This window comes from Peromyscus californicus, unplaced genomic scaffold (genome assembly GCF_007827085.1).
Source record: "Peromyscus californicus insignis strain IS unplaced genomic scaffold, ASM782708v3 Scaffold_11__1_contigs__length_118956290, whole genome shotgun sequence".
In the NCBI taxonomy this organism is placed as follows: Eukaryota; Metazoa; Chordata; class Mammalia; order Rodentia; family Cricetidae; genus Peromyscus; species Peromyscus californicus.
The window spans coordinates 105573304-105594922 of NW_026294402.1; the positions used below are offsets into that span (position 1 = coordinate 105573304).

Consider the following 21619-nt stretch of genomic DNA (forward strand, 5'->3'; position numbering starts at 1 on the left):
TGCCTTGGCGGAGGCTGGTTGGCCGCTGCTCGGGTGATCTGGCGCAGAACCCAGGGGGTGCTTGGCGCTCGTCGGGCTCCTCCCCGTTTGCTGCGGCCTCGGAGCTCGCCGTTATCTTGTGGCCTCCCGCAGTATGTGGATGACGCCCAAGAGGATTAGGATGGAAGTCGACGAGGCCCTTGTGTTCCGACCCGAGTGGACCCAGCGTTACTTGGTGGTGGAGCCTGCGGAGGGCGACGGGGCCCTGTGCCTGGTGTGTCGCCGCCTGGTCGCCTCTACCCGCGAACGCGACGTGAGACGCCACTACGAGGCCGAACACGAATTCTACGAACGGTTTGTAGGGGACGCGGAGCGCGCGGCCCTGGTGGAGCGTCTGCGTCAGGGCGACATGTCCTTAGCCTCCGTGCTCACTCCGGAGGAGAGAGCGACACGGGCAGGCCTCGGCCTCTGTCGCTTCTTGGCCTTGAAGGGTCGCGGCTGGGGTGAGGGAGACTTCGTGCACCAGTGCATGGAGGTGTTGCTGAGAGAGGTGCTGCCGGATCACGTCGGCGTCCTGGAAGGCATTGATTTATCGCCAGAGATCACGCGGCAGAGGATTCTGAGCATTGACAGCAATCTCCGTAGCCAGCTGTTTAACCGGGCCAGGGACTTTAAGGCCTATTCTCTTGCTTTGGATGACCAGGCTTTTGTGGCCTATGAGAACTACCTCCTGGTCTTCATCCGTGGCGTCGGCCGCGACCTGGAGGTGCAGGAAGATCTTTTGACAATTATCAACCTGACTCATCACTTCAGTGTTGGGGCCCTCATGTCGGCGATTCTGGAGGCCCTGCAGACAGCAGGACTCAGCTTACAGCGAATGGTTGGACTGACCACGACCCACACCTTAAGGATGATTGGTGAGAACTCGGGACTGGTCTCTTACATGAGAGAAAAGGCCGTGAGCCCCAACTGTTGGAACGTTATCCACTATTCGGGATTTCTGCACTTGGAACTGTTGAGTTCTTACGATGTTGATATTAATCAGATCATAAATACCATATCTGAGTGGGTAGTTATGATTAAGACCCGAGGTGTTAGACGACCGGAGTTCCAGCCTTTACTGACTGAGTCTGAAGCAGAACACGGTGAAAGGGTTAACGGACGGTGTTTGAACAACTGGCTGCGAAGAGGCAAGACGTTAAAACTGATATTTTCACTAAGAAAAGAAATAGAGGCCTTCTTGGTTTCAGTGGGGGCGACAACAGTCCACTTCTCAGACAAGCAGTGGCTTTGTGACTTTGGCTTCCTGGTAGATATGATGGATTATCTTCGAGAGATCAGTGAAGAACTGCAGATCAGTAAGGTCTTTGCTGCCGCCGCCTTTGAACGAATCTGCGTCTTTGAGGGTAAGCTGAGTTCACTTCAGAGACATATGGAGGAAGTGGATCTAGAAGACTTTCCTGCCTTCAGCATCATCGTTGATGAGCTTAGACAGCAGTTTAAGGAAGATCAAAAAATATTTGATCCTGACAGGTATCAGATGGTGATCTCCCGCCTACAGAAAGATTTCGAGAGACATTTTAAGGACCTCAGGTTCATTAAGAAGGACTTAGAACTTTTTGCAAATCCATTTAGCTTTAAGCCCGAATATGCGCCTATTTCCGTGAGAGTGGAGCTGACAAAACTTCAGTCCAACACTGACCTGTGGAATGAATACAGAGTCAAAGACTTGGGACAGTTTTATGCTGGATTGTCTGCTGAAGCTTACCCAATTATCAAAGGGGTTGCCTATAAGGTGGCATCCTTGTTTGACAGTAACCAAATCTGTGATAAGGCTTTTTCATATTTAACTCGAAACCAACACACACTGAGCCAGCCACTGACCGATGAGCATCTCCAAGCCCTATTTCGAGTTGCCACAACTGAAATGGATCCTCGTTGGGATGATCTTGTGAGAGAAAGAAATGACTCATAAGCCTTTGTAGTACAACAAGATTCAGTTCGAGAAGGAAAAATGAGTTTGATTTTCTTTTCACATTTACTAATTTGGATTGTTGGGAAGCATTGAGCTTCTTACAAGATGTCGAAATTGATAAACACTGAAATCTTTTCTGACAGGTTGCCTTTTCCCCATCTCATTTGGCAACATGGAACTGAAACATAAGAATACCACCTTTAAAAAACTTAGTTTAATAGAAATGTCATTGCCTTTTACTTTTATGTTATAACTGATTTTCAACAAGTTTAGTATTGATATTGTAAGTTGAACTAGAAGTCTGGTTTTAAGATGTTCTGGAGATACATGCCAAAAGTTTCAGCTCTTATTTTGACACAGTGTAAAAAGTGTGATACATGGTTTGAAATGACCAACTCCTTAAAAGTGTATTTGAGTCAGTTTACAGAAACTCACACAGCAAATTAAGTTTCTGAAAAGAAACATATACACAGTGGAGGTATTTTGTCAAGCTAACAGAATTTAGGATTATTTTTGAAAGCATATTTCTGAGCCTGAAGTAAATCCTGGCAGAGTTTCATCCCCCAGCCCCACCTACCCAGTTGATGGTGATGTTACAGATGGAGCAGCAAGAATTACTTTAAGGTTTTGATTGGGGAGGCCTCTTACTATCAGGAATTAAGAATAAATGCTTTTTGGAGGTTTGCTCCTTATTTTTTTCACAACTAGGGGCAGTTTTTTCAGCTCGTCTATCAAAGGACCATGGTAAGTATGGAATCTTAACCATTGCCAGTCAGTAATTCTTTTTTCTACTCTTGACAGAACTGTGGTCCTATCAAAACAGTGGGGGGTTAGGGGGCTTTTACACTTCAGGATCAGGAGTTATGAGAGGTTTTAGCTTATTTGTCTTTTCTGCATGGCTATTAATGTTTTATAAAGAAACTGTGCTTAAGGGAGACACTTTATTTTGAAATGACAAGTGTCAGATTTTGTTAGCTGCTGAAAATGGATTTACTCTAGAACTGTTTTCCACATTGAATAGTTAAGACAGTATACAGTAATATTTAAATCTGAAGAAGCAGCCTTATCCACAGACTGTAACACTTCCTATTCCTAGAGACGTTGATTTTGTGCTATCACGTTATCAGACATGTTAACTGTGAAAACGTCAACCTTAACGGTAAAGCTCAGCACTGTAAGCCTGGTGGAAAAGCAGCACCCGATTTGTAACCCATCCTCAAGTACAGTTGAAAAGCTATCGTGCTCCTTTCTGTCTTAAAGACTGGAGCACATTATCTCCTGCTACATTCAAGGAACCCGATTACAACCAAGAATTTAGAAGGAACGGATGCCTAAGCCACCCGAGCCTAAGAACCCAAGTCAGATCATTGGTTCTCAACCAAAGCCCTTCCTTCCAGAGTGTGCTGCTGGTAAGCGCCTAGGGCACCTTTGTGATTATCTTACTTACTGGAGGGTTCTGCTGGCATGTAAGCTTAAAGATTTCTCTCTCCTGTGGTGTTCAGTACAGCCTGATACCATGAAGAGTCATCCCTCCCGAAGTGCCAGCATGCTCTCCCACCAAGTATACATTATCTTATGTCAAGGGACAGGGAGAATCTCCAGTAGAAGCTGATGGCATACTTGATAGGGAAGCCTAATTCCAGCGGTTCAGAGAGGAAACCAAGTATCAGATTGACATTTTGCTTATCCAAGAATAAGCTTAAATGCCTGAAAAACAGAAGGACTCTACTGGTAATTTCCCAGTAGCTTTGTGTATTACCTTTTACAGCAAATACTTCAAATACTTTTATTATTTGAGAGAATGATCGGAAATCCTGAAAGCTGCTTCTACTTTCTGTTCCTAGTCCTCTAAATATTAATATCTTGTGTATTCTATCAAGTTGTCGTGCTTTGCTTAAGGTGATAATAAAATTAGTTTGCATCATGTAGCCACTGTGTGAGTATGGGGAAGATAGTAATAAGCTAAGGAATTTTTTTTTAATTGACCCTCAGCAATAGAGAATTTGCTGTAACTAGTCTTCGGTTTTTCTGTTTGTTTGTTTAAGGCAGTGGTTCTCAACCTTCCTAATAATGTGGCCCTTTAATACAGTTCATGTTGTGCTGACCCCCCGACCATAAGATTATTTCGTTGCTACTTCTTAAATGTAATTTTGCTACTGTTATGAGTCATAATGTAAATATCTGATATGTGACCCAAAGGAATCATGACCCACAGGTTGAGAACCGCTTGTTAAGGTGTTTTGCTGTTTTCTGTATTAAATAACTAGCTGCATGGCAGTCTTTTTTCTTTCCTTTTTCCTTTTTAGATATATAGTTGTTACTGGTCCTGTGGTATCAGTGAATATAGTTAAAATAAGTGCCATTTAAAAAACAACTCCTCTGTGTCCTTAACTGTTCCTTCCCCATTTGCTTGCCCAGTCTCCCATATTGCCAGTCAAATCACTCAACTTCAGTATCTTTGTCAGTGTTTTTCCTCCTTGAAATCATCCTAGCATTGCAGAGACACCAGCTCCTGGTGTATTCAATCATTACAGGCACCTCTTTAAGTCTGAATGAGTATGTCTGTCGGTTGCTTTCTTTGCTTTTTTTTTTAGGCTGCCTAATCTGCCTTGCCTCATTTCCCTACATTAACTCCGTAGTTGATCTCATCTCTTTCTGTGGCTTCAGTTACCACCTGTATTGCAGATATTTCCAAATTCTTATCTCCTGAAGATTTCCCCCTAAATCCTAGTTGCTAGTATCACTGACACACTGCTCTCTCACAGGCCTCCCACCACATCTTAGCTCTTTCTCCCAAACCTGCTCTCTCTCATTTTCCTGTCAGCAGATGGCCTTGCAGTTAGTTGTCAGTCAGTTGCCCTCACCCAAGCCCCAAACTCAATCAACCTACTCATATTGCTCAATGGCTTTCACCGTTGCTGTCAGAATAGACAGGTTATAAACTTGTTCATCTTGCAGATTTTGGTTTATATATCTAAGGAGCTTCAGTGGTGCCCTCCAGGCCAGGTACCCATCTACGCTTGCTAAGTACCCTTGTCCTTCCTCCTTAGCATTTCTTACTGCAGATTGGTCGTTGCTAGACTGCAACAGAAGTCTAACCCATTGTTTCATCTCTAATGAATAGTTCAAAGCCTGGCATTTGAAGAAATGTTGGGGCAAATAAATACTTGTATGGTTTTTTATGACCTTTGAAACCTTCAAAATCTTCATTTGAGCTTCATAGACATCCTGCTTGTTCATTGAATAGCTCTTAGCCATGTATTGCAAATTAAGAAATGAAACTCACCTTATTTGTGACTAGGGACCTCATTGTTGTGTTTCTTGAATTTAGTGCAGTGCTTAGCATGTGGTTCAAATATTATGTGAATGTTGTTAAGAAAACAGATTGTAATTTACCCTAGTAAATTAGTAGTAACGTCAAGAGTCAAACCTCGGTGTACTCACAGATCTACTCTGTAGTGTTAAATACATCCATAATATAGTCTTTTTTTTTTTTTTTTTGATTTCCAAAGGAACCTATATACAGAAGGAAAATATGGGTAATTGCTTAGATTGAACTGAGTTCAGTAATCTAAAAATTACCTTCAGTATTGGAGAAAGAAAATGCCACATAAGAGTTAACATCCATTTTTCTTTTTGTAGGCATCAACCCTAGGAGAAAATGTCATGCTATTTAGTAGTTACTTTCCTTTACAAATGATTTCTGGCTCTTCTGGAATTTCAAAGTAAGTAAACTTGTTTATGAGAAGGTTGTCTTAGCCCTTCTGGCTACTAGATCCTCAGCTCATTAATTTTCTTACATGTGGAATGCCCACACCATCTTCCCAAGGGGAAAAGCCCCAGATGAGGTCCAGTTAACATGCTTTTCGATTTGCTGTATTTCTTTGCTCTCTTGTTTCATGCCTCTGTGAACTTCATTTCTAAGTAACTGGGACTTTTCAGTCTTAAGTCAGAAAACCAGACCCCGAGTCTCTTTCATGAAGCCATTTTGCCCAATTTAAAAGATGAACTAGCGTCATTCTCTTAATTGAACTTACAGTTTTAGGAAGTCACATAAATTAATTCACTCTGAGGTCTTGGTAGTAGGAATGACAGTTATCCAGAGATTTGATCCTTGTTGTAAAACTAGGTTTTCATCAATCTTAGGGTTAGATTTTCTCATTTTTATCTCATATTTGAATAATTGCCTCATCCTACTCTGTAAGTACTTTATAATCTTTAATTTATGCTTGAAACTGACCAAGTACTGAGTTCATGTCCTATACATTTTGTCAAATGCAGCCAACAGCCACCACAAGATAATTTTTTCTTCTTTAATACAGGGTAGATGTTCTGTCTCCCAGTGCATCTCAAGGGGCACTTTTGCCTCTCCATAATATAAACTGCCCCTTTGTAATTCTTCTTTTTCTATCTTCCAGTTGCAATCTTCCTGAATGCCTCCCAACTAATCACTAAGCAACATGTTTAGTATTTTAGTTCTGCATCAGGATTGGTAAGGTTGTTATGAGGTGAATAACTGCAGTTTAATATCTCCACAAGTTTCTGTAGCAAGCTGTCTAGGACTTCGTGTAGGTGAGGGGCTTGCAGACTACAGCCTGCAGGCCAAGGCTGTCCTGGTTCATCCTCTGAAGGAAGTGTGGGGGTATAGCCATGTCTGTCTAGGAACTGTCATGGCTGCCTCCCTCTGCAGTTGCAGAATTGAGTAGTTCTGACACAGTGTGTGTGCAACACAAGCTAAAATACGTTATGGAAAAGTTGACTAATTCCTGCTTAAAATGCCCCTAGCTTGGGGCTCAGTAGCTACTCACTAGGAGTTGGCTGCTCACTTTGGAGAATGAGAAGAGAAAGTGTGGCAGATAACAGAGGCTCCAAAGCCACAGCCACACCAGAGTTCAAGAAGTGTAATCCCTCCATACAGCTGGAGGAAAACGAACTATCTGGAAGATAACACTACTGATTATTGTGGTTCTGTTCCCCTAGTTAACATCATTTTAAGTATGTCTGTTTTCATTGAGATAAAAGTTTACAAATATTAAGTGTCCACCTCAGTGGATTTTTATATTCACCTGTAAATGCACCACCAGATCAAGGTAGAAAATAGTTCTGTTATTCCAGTAGGTGCCCTTTGCCTTTTGCACAGACAGATAGTTGCTGGTCTGACCTTCCTTGCCTGTCAGTTTTGCCTGTTTGAAAACTATACCAAGTGTAATTATATACACTGTTTTGTATCTTCTGTTCTTTCTGTGTCTGCTCTAGTAATCCATGTTGTGGATTGTAACAGTTCATTTTTCACCTCTGTGTCATAGTCGGTTCATTGTACCAGTTTATCCATTCAGTGTTGAATATTTGGATTGTTTCCAGTTTGTGGTCAGTATAAATAAAATTGCTATTAAAGCCTTGTGTCTATCTTTTAGTGAACGTGTGTTACTTCTACTGTGGGTGTATTCCTTGGCAGATAACCTTGCTTCTGTTACTTTTTACAGGTTATTTTCTACAAAGCAGAGTGATCCTTACTTTCAAATCTATCAGATAACGCCACTTTTCTACTCAGAAACCTCTAATGGCTTGGTATCACAGAATGGAAGCTGAAGTCAGACAGTTCCTACATGATCTGTAGCCACACGTACCTTCTCCTTGCTGTCTCTTCTCTTCTAACATTTTGTCTTTACTCCCCTCTCCCCCTCCTTACTCTACTCTGGACTGAAGGCTGTGCTTATGAATTGGAGAGGGAGGTCAGTGTTTTGTAGTCTGAGTAGCTGTTTGTTGTTTTGCGGGTTTGAGCTTGCCGTTGGTTTTGTTTTTAGGCTGAGGATGGAATCCAGGGCCTTAAGCATGTGAAGCATATGCTCTTCCAGGACACGAATTCCACTGGCTTTGACAGAAGGTATAACACTGCCTTATGATGTGTTAAGTATTCCACTGAGCACTGTGCCTAACTCTTAAAAGGTATTTAGATACTAAAACACAAAACCAGATTTCAGAAATGTGTTATGATTAGAGTTTGTCAATGTAATGATGTTACTGTTAATAGTTCATGTCCCTGGGGGCTAAGTGGGTCCTCGGAGCTAGGGTCGAGGAGTTAGGAAGGCAGTGGGATAAAGAAGTATTTGTATTAAGTCTAAAATAGCACAGCTGTAAGGGACTTCTTTAGGTGTGCCATTGATGGTACGTTCTTAGTGGTTATAAAATAAGAGTTTAGATCCTGGGGCTGGACAAGGCCCAGCAGGAAAGAGCTCCTACTGCTCCTTCAGAGGACCATAGTTTGGTTCCTGGGTCCCAGCAAACACGTCAGGTGTTTCACATGTACCTGGAACTCAGCTCCAAGAGATCTGATGTTCTCTTCTGTCCTCCATGGTCATCATACACGTAACATGTACATTTTAAAAAAGGATTTTTAAGCTACACATCTTTTTATAACTATTGTACAATTGAAGTGTTAGAAACTTGACATATTTAAAGAATTAAATTTAGATTTGACCAACATCAGGCCATGAGACCATGAAAAAGTAAGAAACATTCTTAAAAGTTTACTTAGTGTCAGCTAATAAGGGGAAAATAAGGACGTGTTGAAAGGCAACGTCACAGTTCAGACTTACAACTAATTACCATTGACTGGGGTCTTAAGTAACGTTTGTTGTAGCTCTGAAAACTCAAAAGTTCAAGAAGGTCTTCAGATCCACTCTGGTGACAAGCTTCTGCTGAGTTATGAGCTATCTTGTGTCCTCATAGAGTGGAGAGCCTTTCCTTGTCTGTACCAACCACGTTCTCACAACATACCTCCAACTCTTGCAGTACTGTCACATTTCAGCATAAGAGTTTAGTGGGTTGGGGGCTGGTAAAGTGTGTAGATGCTTACACATTAAAAAGAAAAAAAGGCAGGTGGTGGTGGCACACACTTTTATTTATTTATTTATTTATTTTTGGTTTTTCGAGACAGGGTTTCTCTGTGTAGCTTTGCGCCTTTCCTGGGACTCACTTGGTAGCCCAGGCTGGCCTCGAACTCACAGAGATCCGCCTGGCTCTGCCTCCCGAGTGCTGGAATTAAAGGCGTGCGCCACCACCGCCTGGCGGCACACACTTTTAATACCAGCACTTGGGAACCAGAGGCAGGTAGACCTCTAAGTTTGAAATCAGCCTGGTCTACAGAATGAGTTCCAGGACAGCCAAGGCCATGCAGAAACTCTGTCTCGAAAAACCAAAATAATATAATAAATAATAAATATAAAAACTACCCTTTGTGTGATAAACTATGGTGAGGGTTATTTTCTGGCCCAAACACTGTGGCCTTTCTCTGCTGCTCCTTTAAGGTGAGTGTGTAACTCTTGTCCCCTCCCCTGAACATGAGCAGGAGGACTGGCCATCTTTCATCCAGCCTAGACAGCCCATAGAATACTTCCAAAACACCGTTCTTAGTGGCAGTTTGAATAGCTAGCTCTTCATCCCTGCTCTTAGTTACTACAGAGGAGGCACACCCTTCTCTGCCTGCTACCCAGAGTATTAATTGTTACAGTTTGAGGGTGAGCACCTGAGAGTCATCTCTTGGGCACCTTTGGAAAGAGATTTTTCTTTTTTAAAATGAATTAAGGGACTGGAGGGATGATTTAGGGATTAAGAGGACTGGATTTGCTTCCCCACCCCCATATTGGGCAGCTCACAACCTTCTGTAACTATAGCTCCTGGGGATCCAGTGTCGTCATCTGGCCTCTGAGGGTACACAAATACACATGTGGCAGACACCCCCCCCACACACAAATACACATGTGGCAGACACCCCCCCACACACAAATACACATGTGGCAGACACTGCACACACACACATACACACACACACACACACAAACACACGTGGCAGACAACTTCCCCACACACAAATACACATGTGGCAGACACCAAAGAGAGAGAATCAAAATCTTTTTAAAAATGAATCAAGATTATACCAAGTAGGATAGATGCTGTTTTTAAAAATGAGGGCTGGGGAGATGGCTCAGTGAGTAAAAGCCTAGATGGGTACGATTGAGTTTGGATCCCCAGTGTACGTGTAAAGCTGTTCACGAACGCTGAGGTATAAGATTTATTAACTGGCTGCTGTTCATGTCTCATGAGCATGTTTGTCACAAACGGGAACGAGCAGATCACTGCTGACCAGTGCGACCTTCAGCCAGTGTCACGGGAAACGCCTTACGCTTCCTACGGCTTGACAGCATCACACAGGAGGGAGAGCGAGATTGGAAAGGTTGCCTGGTGAACAGCAGGTCTTAGTGTTACCTTTGGTATCAGATCTGGTTTCCCTGGCAACTGAGGTCCACTTAATGAGTAGCTCCAGGCAGCAGACACGAACTTATCCATAGCAACAGCACATAAGGAAGTCCTTAGCAAATAGTATTTCATTTTGGTCTGTGTAAACAAGTCTCTGGGTGAATTTTTTTTTAGAAAATATCAGAGTGCTGAAAGAGATAATAAAAGGCCTGGGTGTCCTTATGCCTGCTTCAATGTGCCCTAATAAAAACCACTCAGTATTTTCTTACATTAACATTTTTTTGGCTTCACATGTATATCTGTATATTGTGAATTATGTTTTAAATTAAAAAAATAGGTTTGGTTGTGTTTTTTAACATTTACTAGGGTTATTTACTGTGTGTGGATGCACATGTAGGGAGGGTCAGAGGACAACTTGTGGAAGTCGTTTCTCTTCTTCCATCATGTGGGTGCCAGCGATCAAACTCAGTTTGTTAGGCTCAGCAGCAAGCGCCTTTAGCCCCTAAGCCATCTGGCCAGCCTGCCGAGTCTTAGTTTATCAGTCCTATGCCCAGTTGCCTGTTCTGATCATTCAGTATCCATCTCTTCCTTCTTCTTACAGACTCGTTTTCGTAGTCATGTCATTGAGTTTTCTTCCTATTAGTCACTTTACAGATTTAGATTTTATTCTGAAATGACTTAATTTTTTATTCTATCAATTTTCATCAGTGTGTCTTGGGTTTCCTCATATCCTTGCCTCCTCCATCTCTCCTTCCACATCTGCTTTTTAGTTTCTGTGAACTCTGATTTAAATTATTTATTTATTCTTGTGGATATGGGTATTTTGCCTACAGATAAGTCTGGGCACCCTGTGTGTCTGGTGCTCACAGAGGCCAAGAGAGGGCATCAGATCCCCTGGAACTGTGGTTACAGATAGTTACGAGCCACCATGTTGGTGCTGGGAATAAAATCTGGGTCCTTTGGAAGAGCAGCCAGTGTTTTTTAACTGCTGAGCCATCTCTTCAGCCCTTTCTTTTTGTTTTCTAACTTTATTTTTTGAAACAAGTTCTCACAATGTAACTTTGACTGGCCTGAAACTTGATATGTAGAGCAGGCTAGCCTTGAACTCACAACATTCCACCTGCCTCTACCTCCTGAGGGGTAGGTAGAGGTATTCACCACCACACCGACATGGCTCTCCTGTATTCCTAATGCCTTGGCTCTGGACTGCTCAGGGTGCAGTGCAGAGAACTGAAAAGCGTGGCTTGTGGGGTGGGTCAGTGGGTAAGGGTGCTTGCTGCAAAGGCTGAAGACCCGAGTTCAATCCCTGGGACCCACACAGTGGAAGAAGAGAATGGACTTTGACAAATTGTTCTCTGACCTCCACATGTCACATACCTGCCCCTACACATGAAATAAAGAACTACAAAGAGTTATCTAAATAAATCCACAACTACTGGAAAATGGTTTTTATTTCCCCGTGCTACCACCACAGCTCAGATCCAGCCACAAATACTGCACGCTGGCATTCCAGTTTCTTTCCCATGATTAACAGGGCTGGTTCTGCTACCTCTTTGATGTTTAGTTAATGGATTCTGTTGTGTGCTATTTTGTTTGTGTTCTGACAAATAAAGCTTGCCTGGAGAGCAGAGGGTGGAGCTAGCCACTAGTTAGCCATAGAGGCTGGGTGGTGGAGGCTCACACCTTTAATCCCAGCACAGTCAGGAGGTGGAGGCGGAAATATAAGGCGAGTGGAGACAGGATCCCGGCCTGCTTTTGGTCTGAGGATACAGAGAGGTAAGAAGTGACTGTGGCTACTTCTTTGCTTCTCTGATCTTTCAGCTTTACCCCGATATCCGATTCCTGGTTTTTATTGATAAGATTAATTAGGATCACATTTCAGGGTTCACTAATTTTGGTTTCAAGCCATACTTATTGTCAGCACACTATCTCTGCATCTTAAGTTTCATCTCCTTTGCTTGGTAGCAGGCCACTCTTGTGTAAACTAGAGATGGTCCTGCCACTGCTTCCTGAGAGCTGGAATTGAAGGCATGCCCCACCACACTCAGCCTACATTTTAAAGTTATATTGATTTGTTTGTGTGTGGGGGCACATTTGTGTCATGGTATGTGGTATGTCATGGCAGGAGGTCAGAGAACAACCTCCCCGGAGTCAGTTCTCTCCTTCTACCACATGACTTCTGGGGATCCAGCTGCGGTCCTCCAACTTTGGCAACAAGCACCTGTAGCTGCAGAGTCATCTTGCTAGCCCTTAATTTTTTGTTTAATTTTTTTTCCTTTGGCCATCTCTGTCTCCTTAGAAGTTATTTTGTTAATGGTCCTTTGTCATTCACATACATGCTTTTCACAAATTTTGGGGTCTCTTTAATTGGTCTGATAGTGAGGAAGGTTGACTGAGATGGTGCTGTACGTGAGAGGCTAATTGACTGGGCTTAATCGGCAGAGATGGGGAAGGAACTAAATGTCATAAAGAGAAACTTGGCTCTAGGTTCCTGAAATCTTTCTAGCAGGTATATTGTCCCTAGGACAGGACAACTTCCTGCACCATCTCCGAACCTTCCCGCAGGTCTCCATTCAAGCTAATTTGATTTGGCTTCTCTGTTATAGAAAGCCAAAAGCACTCTCAATGGAATTGGTTAGGTAACCCCGCCCCGCCCTGCCCCCCCTTCTTTCCATATTGTTATCAGGGCCAGCAATTCCACATGGCTAATGGCCCATGGAGAACACGAAGGAGTCTACTTCTTTTGACTTGTTTGCTCATTCACAATAGTGACGGGCTGAGAGTGAGTGAGAGAATTACAGGTAACATATTTTCACTCTCATCTTTTTTTTTTAATGGGACAATGCCTGGGTGGTGGTGCACACCTTTAATCCCAGCACTCAGGAAGCAGATAACCCCAGCAATCAGGAGGCCAGGGTCAGGAGTATCTCTGTGAGTTTGAGGCCAGCCTGGTCTACAGAGCAAGTTTCAGGACAGCCAAGGCTGCACAAAGACTCGAAAAACCGAAAAAAAGAAAAAAGACAATGTTTTGGGAGGGCTAAGATTTTTTTTTAATAGATGTCATTTTCATATAAATCCAAGATGTGGAGACATTTAGGTTAAGCAACTGTCATGTACAAGGTCCTGGGATGTGTGTGTGTGTGTGTGTGTGTGTGTGTGTGTGTGTGTGTGTGTGTGGTGTGTTCTTGAATGAGGCTTGCCAGACATGGCGATTTATAAAGTAGTAAGTGTGATGGCTAGCTTTATATCAAGCTTGTGTTATCTGAAAGGAGAGAACCTCAATTGAGAAAAATGCCTCTGCTGTAGGGCATTTTCTTAAGTAGTGATGGATAGGGGAGGGCCCAGACCACTGTGGGTGGTGCCATCCCTGGGCAGGTGGTCCTGGGTTCTATAAGAAAGCAGGCTGAACACAGGTTCCTGCTCTGCATAAGTTCCTGTTCTGACTTCTTTGGTGATGAACTGTGATGTGGAAGCTGAAATAAACCCTTTCCTCCCCAGGCTGCTTTGGTCGTGGTGTTTCAGCGCAGCAATAGTAACCCTAACTTGGACAGTAAGGAAGAAACAGACAACGAACAAGCAGAAGAGAGGGATCCTGGTTGGCTGAAATGAGTGCTAGAGGTCTTTCGCTTGATCACGGCTCATGTAAAAAGAACTCTGGATAATACTTAAATGACATCACAGGTCTACGCCTGTTGGGAGTTTAAGCCTTTTGCGCCCTCTGGTGGTAAAGCTGTCCACCGGTTCCATGCAGTACGCGTTCCCGCCGCACAGGGGCGGCAGACTACACACCGGCCCTCTGGGCCTCAGGAGCTCCTGAAACACCTGGTGAACACAAAACTTTCTTAGACGAGGCAGCCCGGGATAACATATTGCAAAGCACCAGCAGCATGTTCTTATTCTCATCTCCCCACGCTCCAGTCACCCCTACAGCAGGGCACGCGTGCATACACACCCCCCTTCCCCACTGCTCTTTGCACCACTGCCTTTCACTTGCAAGCCCACCTTCAGCCCACCCACTCTCCCAGAGCTACCTCAGGCTTTCTGTCCTTGGACACTTGACACCATTAGTCCTCACTTCCCCCAGGAGAATCAGTTTCTCAGTTTAATGTAAGTTCCTTTCATGTAGTATTCCCGCTGAATATTATTTTGCCCCACTCTTGATTCCCAGGGTGATGATGCTTGTTGTCATGCATACTAACTTAAAATTACAGCTAGCAGTTTTGTGATATTCATCTCATTACTAATGCACACTATTTTTTATTCATCCTTCGAGCATTGTGCCAGCTAAGTGCCAGGGATCTGGGAACACAAATAACCTGAGGGTTTGGGGAGCTACCTTGCACATCACCGTCTTAAAGCAACCTGCCAAAGGTTGCCAGTACAACAGTGTGAACAAGAAGTAGCAGAAATGGAGAGGCTGGCCAGGACATTGAGATTTACCGTGGAGACAGGGACACTGGGAATTTGCAAGGCTGAAGAGGATAGGAAGGCCTTACAAGTTTGCAGAAGCATCAGCACAGGGGCCGAAGAGATGACTCAGCGGTGAAGAGCACTGGCTGCTTTTGCAGAGGACCTGGGTTCAATTCCCATAACCTACATGGCAACTCAGCATCTGTATCTCCAGTAGTAGGGGATCTAAGGCCCTCTTCTGACCCCATGAACATGCACGTGGTACATATACATTCATGTAGGCAAAGCATTCATGCCACATAAAAATAAATACATCTGAAAGATAAATAACAGTACCCCCCCCCCCCCATTCCTCTAGCTGCAGAGGGGAAACAGTGAGATCAGGACAGACTAAATGGAGGGAATCCCCAACGTTGTCTCAGCTTACCCAGTAGGTCTGGTGTAGGTGTTTAGTTTTATTAATGGTAATCAACTCGTTGACCTACCTGACTGGTCTGTGGCTAGCTCTCACTTGGTGGACACTGCATCAACATTTTGAATTAGTTTAATGGGAATTTCTGGACAATACGATGTTTTCTAGAACTCTATCAAAAAACATCAAAAGCTTTGTTTGTTTGTTTCCATCAAGCCTACAATTGCTCCATTTTTTTTTTTTTTTTGTAGACTTCACCCCTCCCTGGGATGTTCTACTCACTTAGGAAACTCGCCTGACTGCTGTGGGCACTTGGATCTCTGACTTAGGTGTTGACACAGGTGAGGACTCCAGTTACAGGAATTGGCTGATCTGTAAGAAACTAGAGGCTGAGGGCATGGCTCAGTTGGTAAAGTGCCTACCACAGGAGGATGAGGGCCTGTTAGGGTCACCACTGCGGTGATAAAACACTGACCAAAGCAGCTAAGCTTAGGAAGAAAGGCTCTGTTTGGCTTACTCACTGAGTAAGAAACTGCTGTACAGGCTCACCCACAGCCCAATCTTATGGAGGCGTTTTCTTAACTGAGGTTCCCTCCTCTCAGATGACTTTAGCTTGTGTCAAGTTAACAGAAAGCTATTTAGCATAGGACCTAGTTCCAGATTCCCAGCACTCACATTAAAGCTGGGCGAGTGGTCCACGTCTATAACCCAGTGCAGAGGATGGGGATAGGATGCAGTGATTACAGATTCCAGAAACTCACAGGCCAGCTAGCCTACCAAATTGGTGATCTCAAGGTTTGGTGAGAGACTCTGTCTCAACAAATAAGGTGGAAAAGTGATTAAAGAAGACACCTGATATAGAACATCTGGCTTCTATATGTGCATGTGCAACACACACACACACACACACACACACACACACACACACACACACACCCTACAGGTCTTCCTGATGGTGTGGATGGGAAAGGAAGGTCAGGAATCTGGAGCTGATGCAGCTGCTGAGGGCCAGTGAGATAGAACACACCTGGAGGACACACTAGAGAAGTAAGGCTGCTGAGTGATGCACAAACGTGTCCAGGGCATCCTCCTTGGGCATTAATCCTGGCCCGTGAGAGTGGACACAGGGCCCTCTGTAAGGCAAGCATGCAATGGTGATCCAGACTCAGAAACCATAGCTGTACCCTGTGTCATCCTGTCCCCACTCCTGCCTCATAGACTGAAAAATGAGGGTGTGCTGACACTCCAGCTCCAGTTCAAGTTCTATCCACAGCTCCCAAGGCCCTTAGACACCCTTTGAGCCAATGGTATCACATTGATGCCTTGTCTGTTTTCAGGAGGACAGACTTGAGATCCCAAGGTGGGCAAACTCTTACAGGAATCTTAGAGTCATGAAAAAACAAAAACAAACAAACAAACGAAAAACAACTATGAGGTTCTTAGTACACAGATAATGGTCTAGAGTGGTTCTCAACCTTCCTAACACTGGGACCCTTTAATATAGTTTCCTCATGCTGTGGTGACCCCCAACCTTAAAATTATTTTGCTGCTACTTCATAACCGTAATCTTGCTATTGTTATGAATCATAATGTAAATATCTGATCTGCAGGTTAAGAACCGCTGGTCTAGAAGGAGAGTGGAGACTTCGACTCTGGGTGCCATAGCCCCATGGCCCAGTGGATGCCTCACCTTCCAGGAGGAGGCATAGTCAGAAGAGAGTCAGAGTCCTGGAATCGCACATGTCCAGGGCCAGAGAGGAGGTGTTGGCAGACACAGGAACACAAGCGAGTGACTGCAATCCAGGGTGTCGGACTTAATTTGCTAGGTCTGCTGCACTGAAAGAATAAAAACCCATGGCTTCACGGAGCAGAAACTTATTTCCTCACGACTCTAGAGGCTAGGAAGTCAAAAACAAGATGCCGGTCAGTTTAGTGCCTCACAGGGGCTCTGTCCCGAGCCTTGGTGCTAGCTCCTGCTAAGGCTCTTAGTCTGATGCTTCTGTCTTCACATAGCATTCTCCTCACATGTCTGTGTCTTCAGACAGGCCATATTAAATTAGGACCCTACACTCCTACGGCGGGATTCATCCTATTTTTTTTTTCTGTAGTAACAACACAATTGTAAATGCATAACAATATACTTGATAATGGACCATACATATACGATGTTGGTCCCTGAAGATTATGGAGTGGCTGGTGAGACGGCTCAGCGGATAGAGGGGCTTGCTGCCGAGGCTGACCACCTGAATTGCCTTCCTGGAACCTCCATGGTGAAAGGAGAGCACTGCCTCCCACAAGCTGTCCTCTGACCTCCACACAGGAACTGTGGTGCATGTGCACCCATGCACCTCCACAAGCACAACATAAATACATGTAAAATTACACAGGGTTGCTAAGAAACCCAAAACCAAAAAAATTATAATGGAACTGAAAATTCTAATCCGTGACATTACCCATAATGCAATGGTGTGGCTTAGTAGATTAAAGGGCTGGCCACCGGCCTGATGGCCTGAGTTCAGTCTCTGGAACCCACGCGGTGGAGCTCCCTTGCCCTCCACAGGTGTGACACAGCACACAAGCACACTAAAGAAATCAGTAAAGAGACGGCTGGGTGTGGTGGTGTGTATCTTTAATCCAGGAACTGGGGAGGCAGAAGGCAGAGGCAGGCAGATTTCTAGGAGTTCTAAGGCCAGCCTGGTATACATAGCATGTTTCAGGCCAACCAGGGCTACATAGTGAGACCTTGTCTAAAAAAACCCAAAAACCAGTCAAACCAACCAAACAACCAAACAACCAAACAAGCAAACATAACACAACTGTAAAAGCATATGATGTCATACGTTTGCTCAATGCTGGTGTAAACAGTTCTGCTCTGTCTGTAGTGTGAAAGTATAGTGCTCACAATTTTCTACAGTACACGATGCTTGATAATGATAAGTGAATCTGTGGCAGCTCATCTACACTTTTCAACACTAATTTAGAATATAATTCTACTTTTTAGAACAGGTTGTAGCTGAGTGTGGATGGTACACACCTTCAATCCCAGCACTCAGGAGGCAGAGGCAGGAGGGTCTCTGTGAGTTCAAGGCCAACCTGGTCTACAGAGTGAGTTCCAGGACAGCCAGGGCTACATAGTAAGATCCTGTGTCAAAACAAACAAACAAACAAACAAAGACAAAAAAGCAAACAAAAAAAGAAGTCATTACTGTGAAACAGCATGCCATATTATCCTGGCCGTGGCCTCATACATCTTGTGTTTTTGGCATCTCTTGCTTATATTATCATATAGACATACCATATATGTACATACACACATTGTAATCATATATGCCATATATATACACACATGTGTCATATTTTAGGTATGTAGTAGGCTGTACCATCTAGGCCTTTGTAAGTATTCACTATGATGTTTAAACACAATGGGAATTGCCAAATAGCACATTTTTTTGTAATCTGTCCCCAACATTGGGTAACTCATTGCTATGTTTCCAAACACGGTCATATTCTGAGGTGCTGGGATAAGGACTTAACAATTCTTCACTGAAGGACATACTTGAACCTGATAGGGGACAGGAAGGACAGATAGGGACGCTATCATGTTCTTATTACAAGGATACATTTGTAGTCCGTATAGTAGAAGGAATCATCAGGAACACAGTTAATCATTTGTTTCTGAGTTAACACCCCCAACCCCTCAGTCCAGATGTCCCTAGAGGAGGACAAGGTTGATACCAGCAGAAATGAACTTGATTCAGAGTTTCTGGGTGTGCCCGAATCCCAAACATCCAAAGAACAAGGAGTGATTATAAAAGAGCTACAGACATCATAAATCCCCAAAAGCGACGGAACACCTAACAGAGGCTGACTGCCTTTGTGTGCCCCGACCCGTAGAATCTGCTCATTGGCCATAAGACAGGTCTCTAGGACATCAGTCTGCTGTCTTTTCTGATTGCTGCTGTCTGAGTAATGCACAGGTTCAAGACTCAGTTCCTGGGCTGGAGAGATGGGCTCAGTGGTTAAGGGTGCATATTGTTGTCAGAGGGGTCCACTTCAATTCCTAGTGTAAGCGCTGGGTGTGGCTCCCAACCATGTGGAACTCCAGCTTCAGGGATCCAACACCTCTGGCCTCCAGAACACTCTCATGCACACGCGCGCGTGCACGCACACACACACACACACACACACACACACACACACACACACAGAGAAGAGAGAGAGAGAATAAATCTTTAAATTATTTTTTATTTTTTGTTTCTGTTTTTCAATACAGGGTTTCTCTGTGTAGCCCTGGCTGTTCTGAGAACTCACTCTATAGACCAGGCTGGTCTCGAACTCAGAGAGGTCCTCCTATCTCTGCCTCCTGAGTGCTGGGATTAAAGGTATGTACCACCACTGCCCAGCTATAAATCTTTAAATTAAAAAATGAGAAAAGGCTGGAGAGAGGGCTCCACTGTCAAGATCACTTACTGTTCTTGCAGAGGATCCGGGTCTGGTTCCCAGTATTCACAGGGTAATTTATAGCCATCTGTAAATCCAGTTCCAGGGGATCCAACACCCTTTTCTGGCCTACACAGGCAGCAGGCATGCATGTGGTGCACTTACATACATATAGGCAAAACACTCATACACATAAAAGTAAATAAATAAAAGTAAATAAATCTTTAAACACTATGTTAAAAAAAAAAAGAATAGTTGGCCAGGCGGTGGTGGCGCACGCCTTTAATCCCAGCACTCGGGAGGCAGAGCCAGGCGGATCTCTGTGAGTTCAAGGCCAGCCTGGGCTACCAAGTGAGTTCCAGGAAAGGCGCAAAGCTACACAGAGAAACCCTGTCTCGAAAAAAAAAAAAAAAAAAAAAAAGAATAGTTGAGTCTTGCCTCTGTTTATTGGTTTCTGTGACAGGTAACATGAACTAAATTTCAGTTTCATAGTCTTTCTTTCTTTCTCTTTTTTGAGACATTGTCTTGCTCTGTAGCACTGGCTAGCCTAGAACTTACTCTACAGACCAGGCTGCCCTTGAACTCACAGAGATACACCTTCCTCTACCTCCAAAACGCTGGGATTAAAGGTGTGCACCACCAGCTAGTTTCATATTCTTGACAACTGCTCTGGATAGCTCCGGGTTCCTTCAGTAAGTTAACGATGTGATCAGGAGAATCCAAAGGCTGTCTAACACTCCACTGGCCTTCCGGGTCCCTTCAGTAAGTTAACGATGTGATCAGGAGATTCCAAAGGCTGTCTAACACTCCAGTGGTCTTCCGGGTCCCTTCAGTAAGTTAACGATGTGATCAGGAGAATCCAAAGGCTGTCTAACACTCCAGTGGCCTTCCGGGTCCCTTCAGTAAGTTAACGATGTGATCAGGAGAATCCAAAGGCTGTCTAACACTCCACTGGCCTTCCGTGGGGGAGAAACTCCCAAGCAGCCACCACCGGGTGATTCCCCTTGGGGGGCTTTCCATCCCCCTGCTTCAGCACTTCACAAACTGTATAATCTCTGCTCTTTAAGGCTGGGTTCCTGGGTCAAGGCTTGCCTGGCCTCTGATTTAAAGGCACTTTCTTTTTTTTTTAATTTTTTTAAAATTTATTTATTTATTATGTATTCAGTATTCTGCCTGCATGTGTCCCTGCAGGCCAGAAGAGGGCACCAGATCTCGTTATAGGTGGTTGTGAGCCACCATGTGGTTGCTGGCAATTGAACTTAGGACCTCTAGGAGAGCAGTCAGTGCTCTTAACCGCTAAGCCATCTCTCCAGCCCTAAAGGCACTGCTTTCTGCTTCCCATGTCATGACCTCTTTGCCCTCTGAGTTAAAGGATGTGTCTGCTCTTTGCTGTCTGCTTTATTTCAGAGCTCTGTCTTCAGAATGGGTGACACAGCCCCTCTTCCCAGTGACAGCCTCACGAAGCATGGTCTGTCAGAATGGCGGATTATGCTTGCAACCCCATGAAAAAGAAGCAGTTGTTGGTGTGCGCTCTTTTTATGTCTCTTTCTCTGTCTGTCTGTCTGTGTCTCTACAGTCTAGTTCTCAGGGGAGCAAATGGCTTTCATGTCCCAACTGCAACTACAGAGTTAACATATAAAGATTTCTGGCTATCTGTATATTTTTTCTCTCCTCTGCTTTCTTGCTCATACAGTTATTTGCTGACCAAGTCATTGAAAGCCTTGTTGTCCTGGCCAGCTCTTGCTGGACCATATAATGTAATTCTCAGACTTTTGTGACACAGAGAAAAAAATATATGAAAAAAAATCTTTAAAAACCAACCCCATCCTTTAATCCTAGCACTCAGGAGGCAGAGGCAGGCAGATCTCTGTGAGTTCGAGGCCTGCCTGAGCTACAGAGCGAGATCCAGGAAAGGTGCAAAGCTACACAGAGAAACCTTGTCTCGAAAAATCAAGCCAAACCAAACCAAACCAACCAACCAAACAAACAAAAAACCCAAAAAACCAAAAAACAAAACAACAAAAAAAAACCCTCCAACCCCATATATATGTGTGTATAGATGACTTATATGCAGCTCTTCTGTTTAGTAATGCTAATTGTACTGGGTCGTTCATTTGTATTCATGCTTTTTTTTTTTTTTTTGGTTT

At 44.0% G+C, this 21619-nt stretch overlaps 1 protein-coding gene across 4 annotated transcripts; it reads left to right on the plus strand.

The window, feature by feature from the left end:
• The first annotated feature begins 14 nt into the window (after positions 1 to 14).
• Epm2aip1 (EPM2A interacting protein 1) lies at positions 15 to 16895 on the plus strand. Of its 4 annotated transcripts, XM_052722322.1 has the most exons (5): positions 15 to 2698; positions 7438 to 7838; positions 13709 to 13828; positions 15284 to 15373; positions 16643 to 16895. In XM_052722322.1, exon 1 carries the CDS (start codon positions 134 to 136, stop codon positions 1952 to 1954), a length of 1821 nt encoding a protein of 606 aa, XP_052578282.1. In that variant the 5' UTR covers positions 15 to 133; the 3' UTR covers positions 1955 to 2698; positions 7438 to 7838; positions 13709 to 13828; positions 15284 to 15373; positions 16643 to 16895. The 4 variants fall into 4 exon arrangements, with proteins under 4 accessions (XP_052578282.1, XP_052578303.1, XP_052578293.1 ...); XM_052722343.1 differs by lacking the exon at positions 7438 to 7838; XM_052722333.1 differs by lacking the exons at positions 7438 to 7838; positions 13709 to 13828.
• The last annotated feature ends 4724 nt before the right edge of the window (positions 16896 to 21619 follow it).

Coding starts and splice junctions, on each gene's coding strand:
- Epm2aip1 (XM_052722322.1), top strand. CDS start 134: ATGTGGATGACGCCCAAGAGGATTAGGATGGAAGTCGACGAGGCCCTT.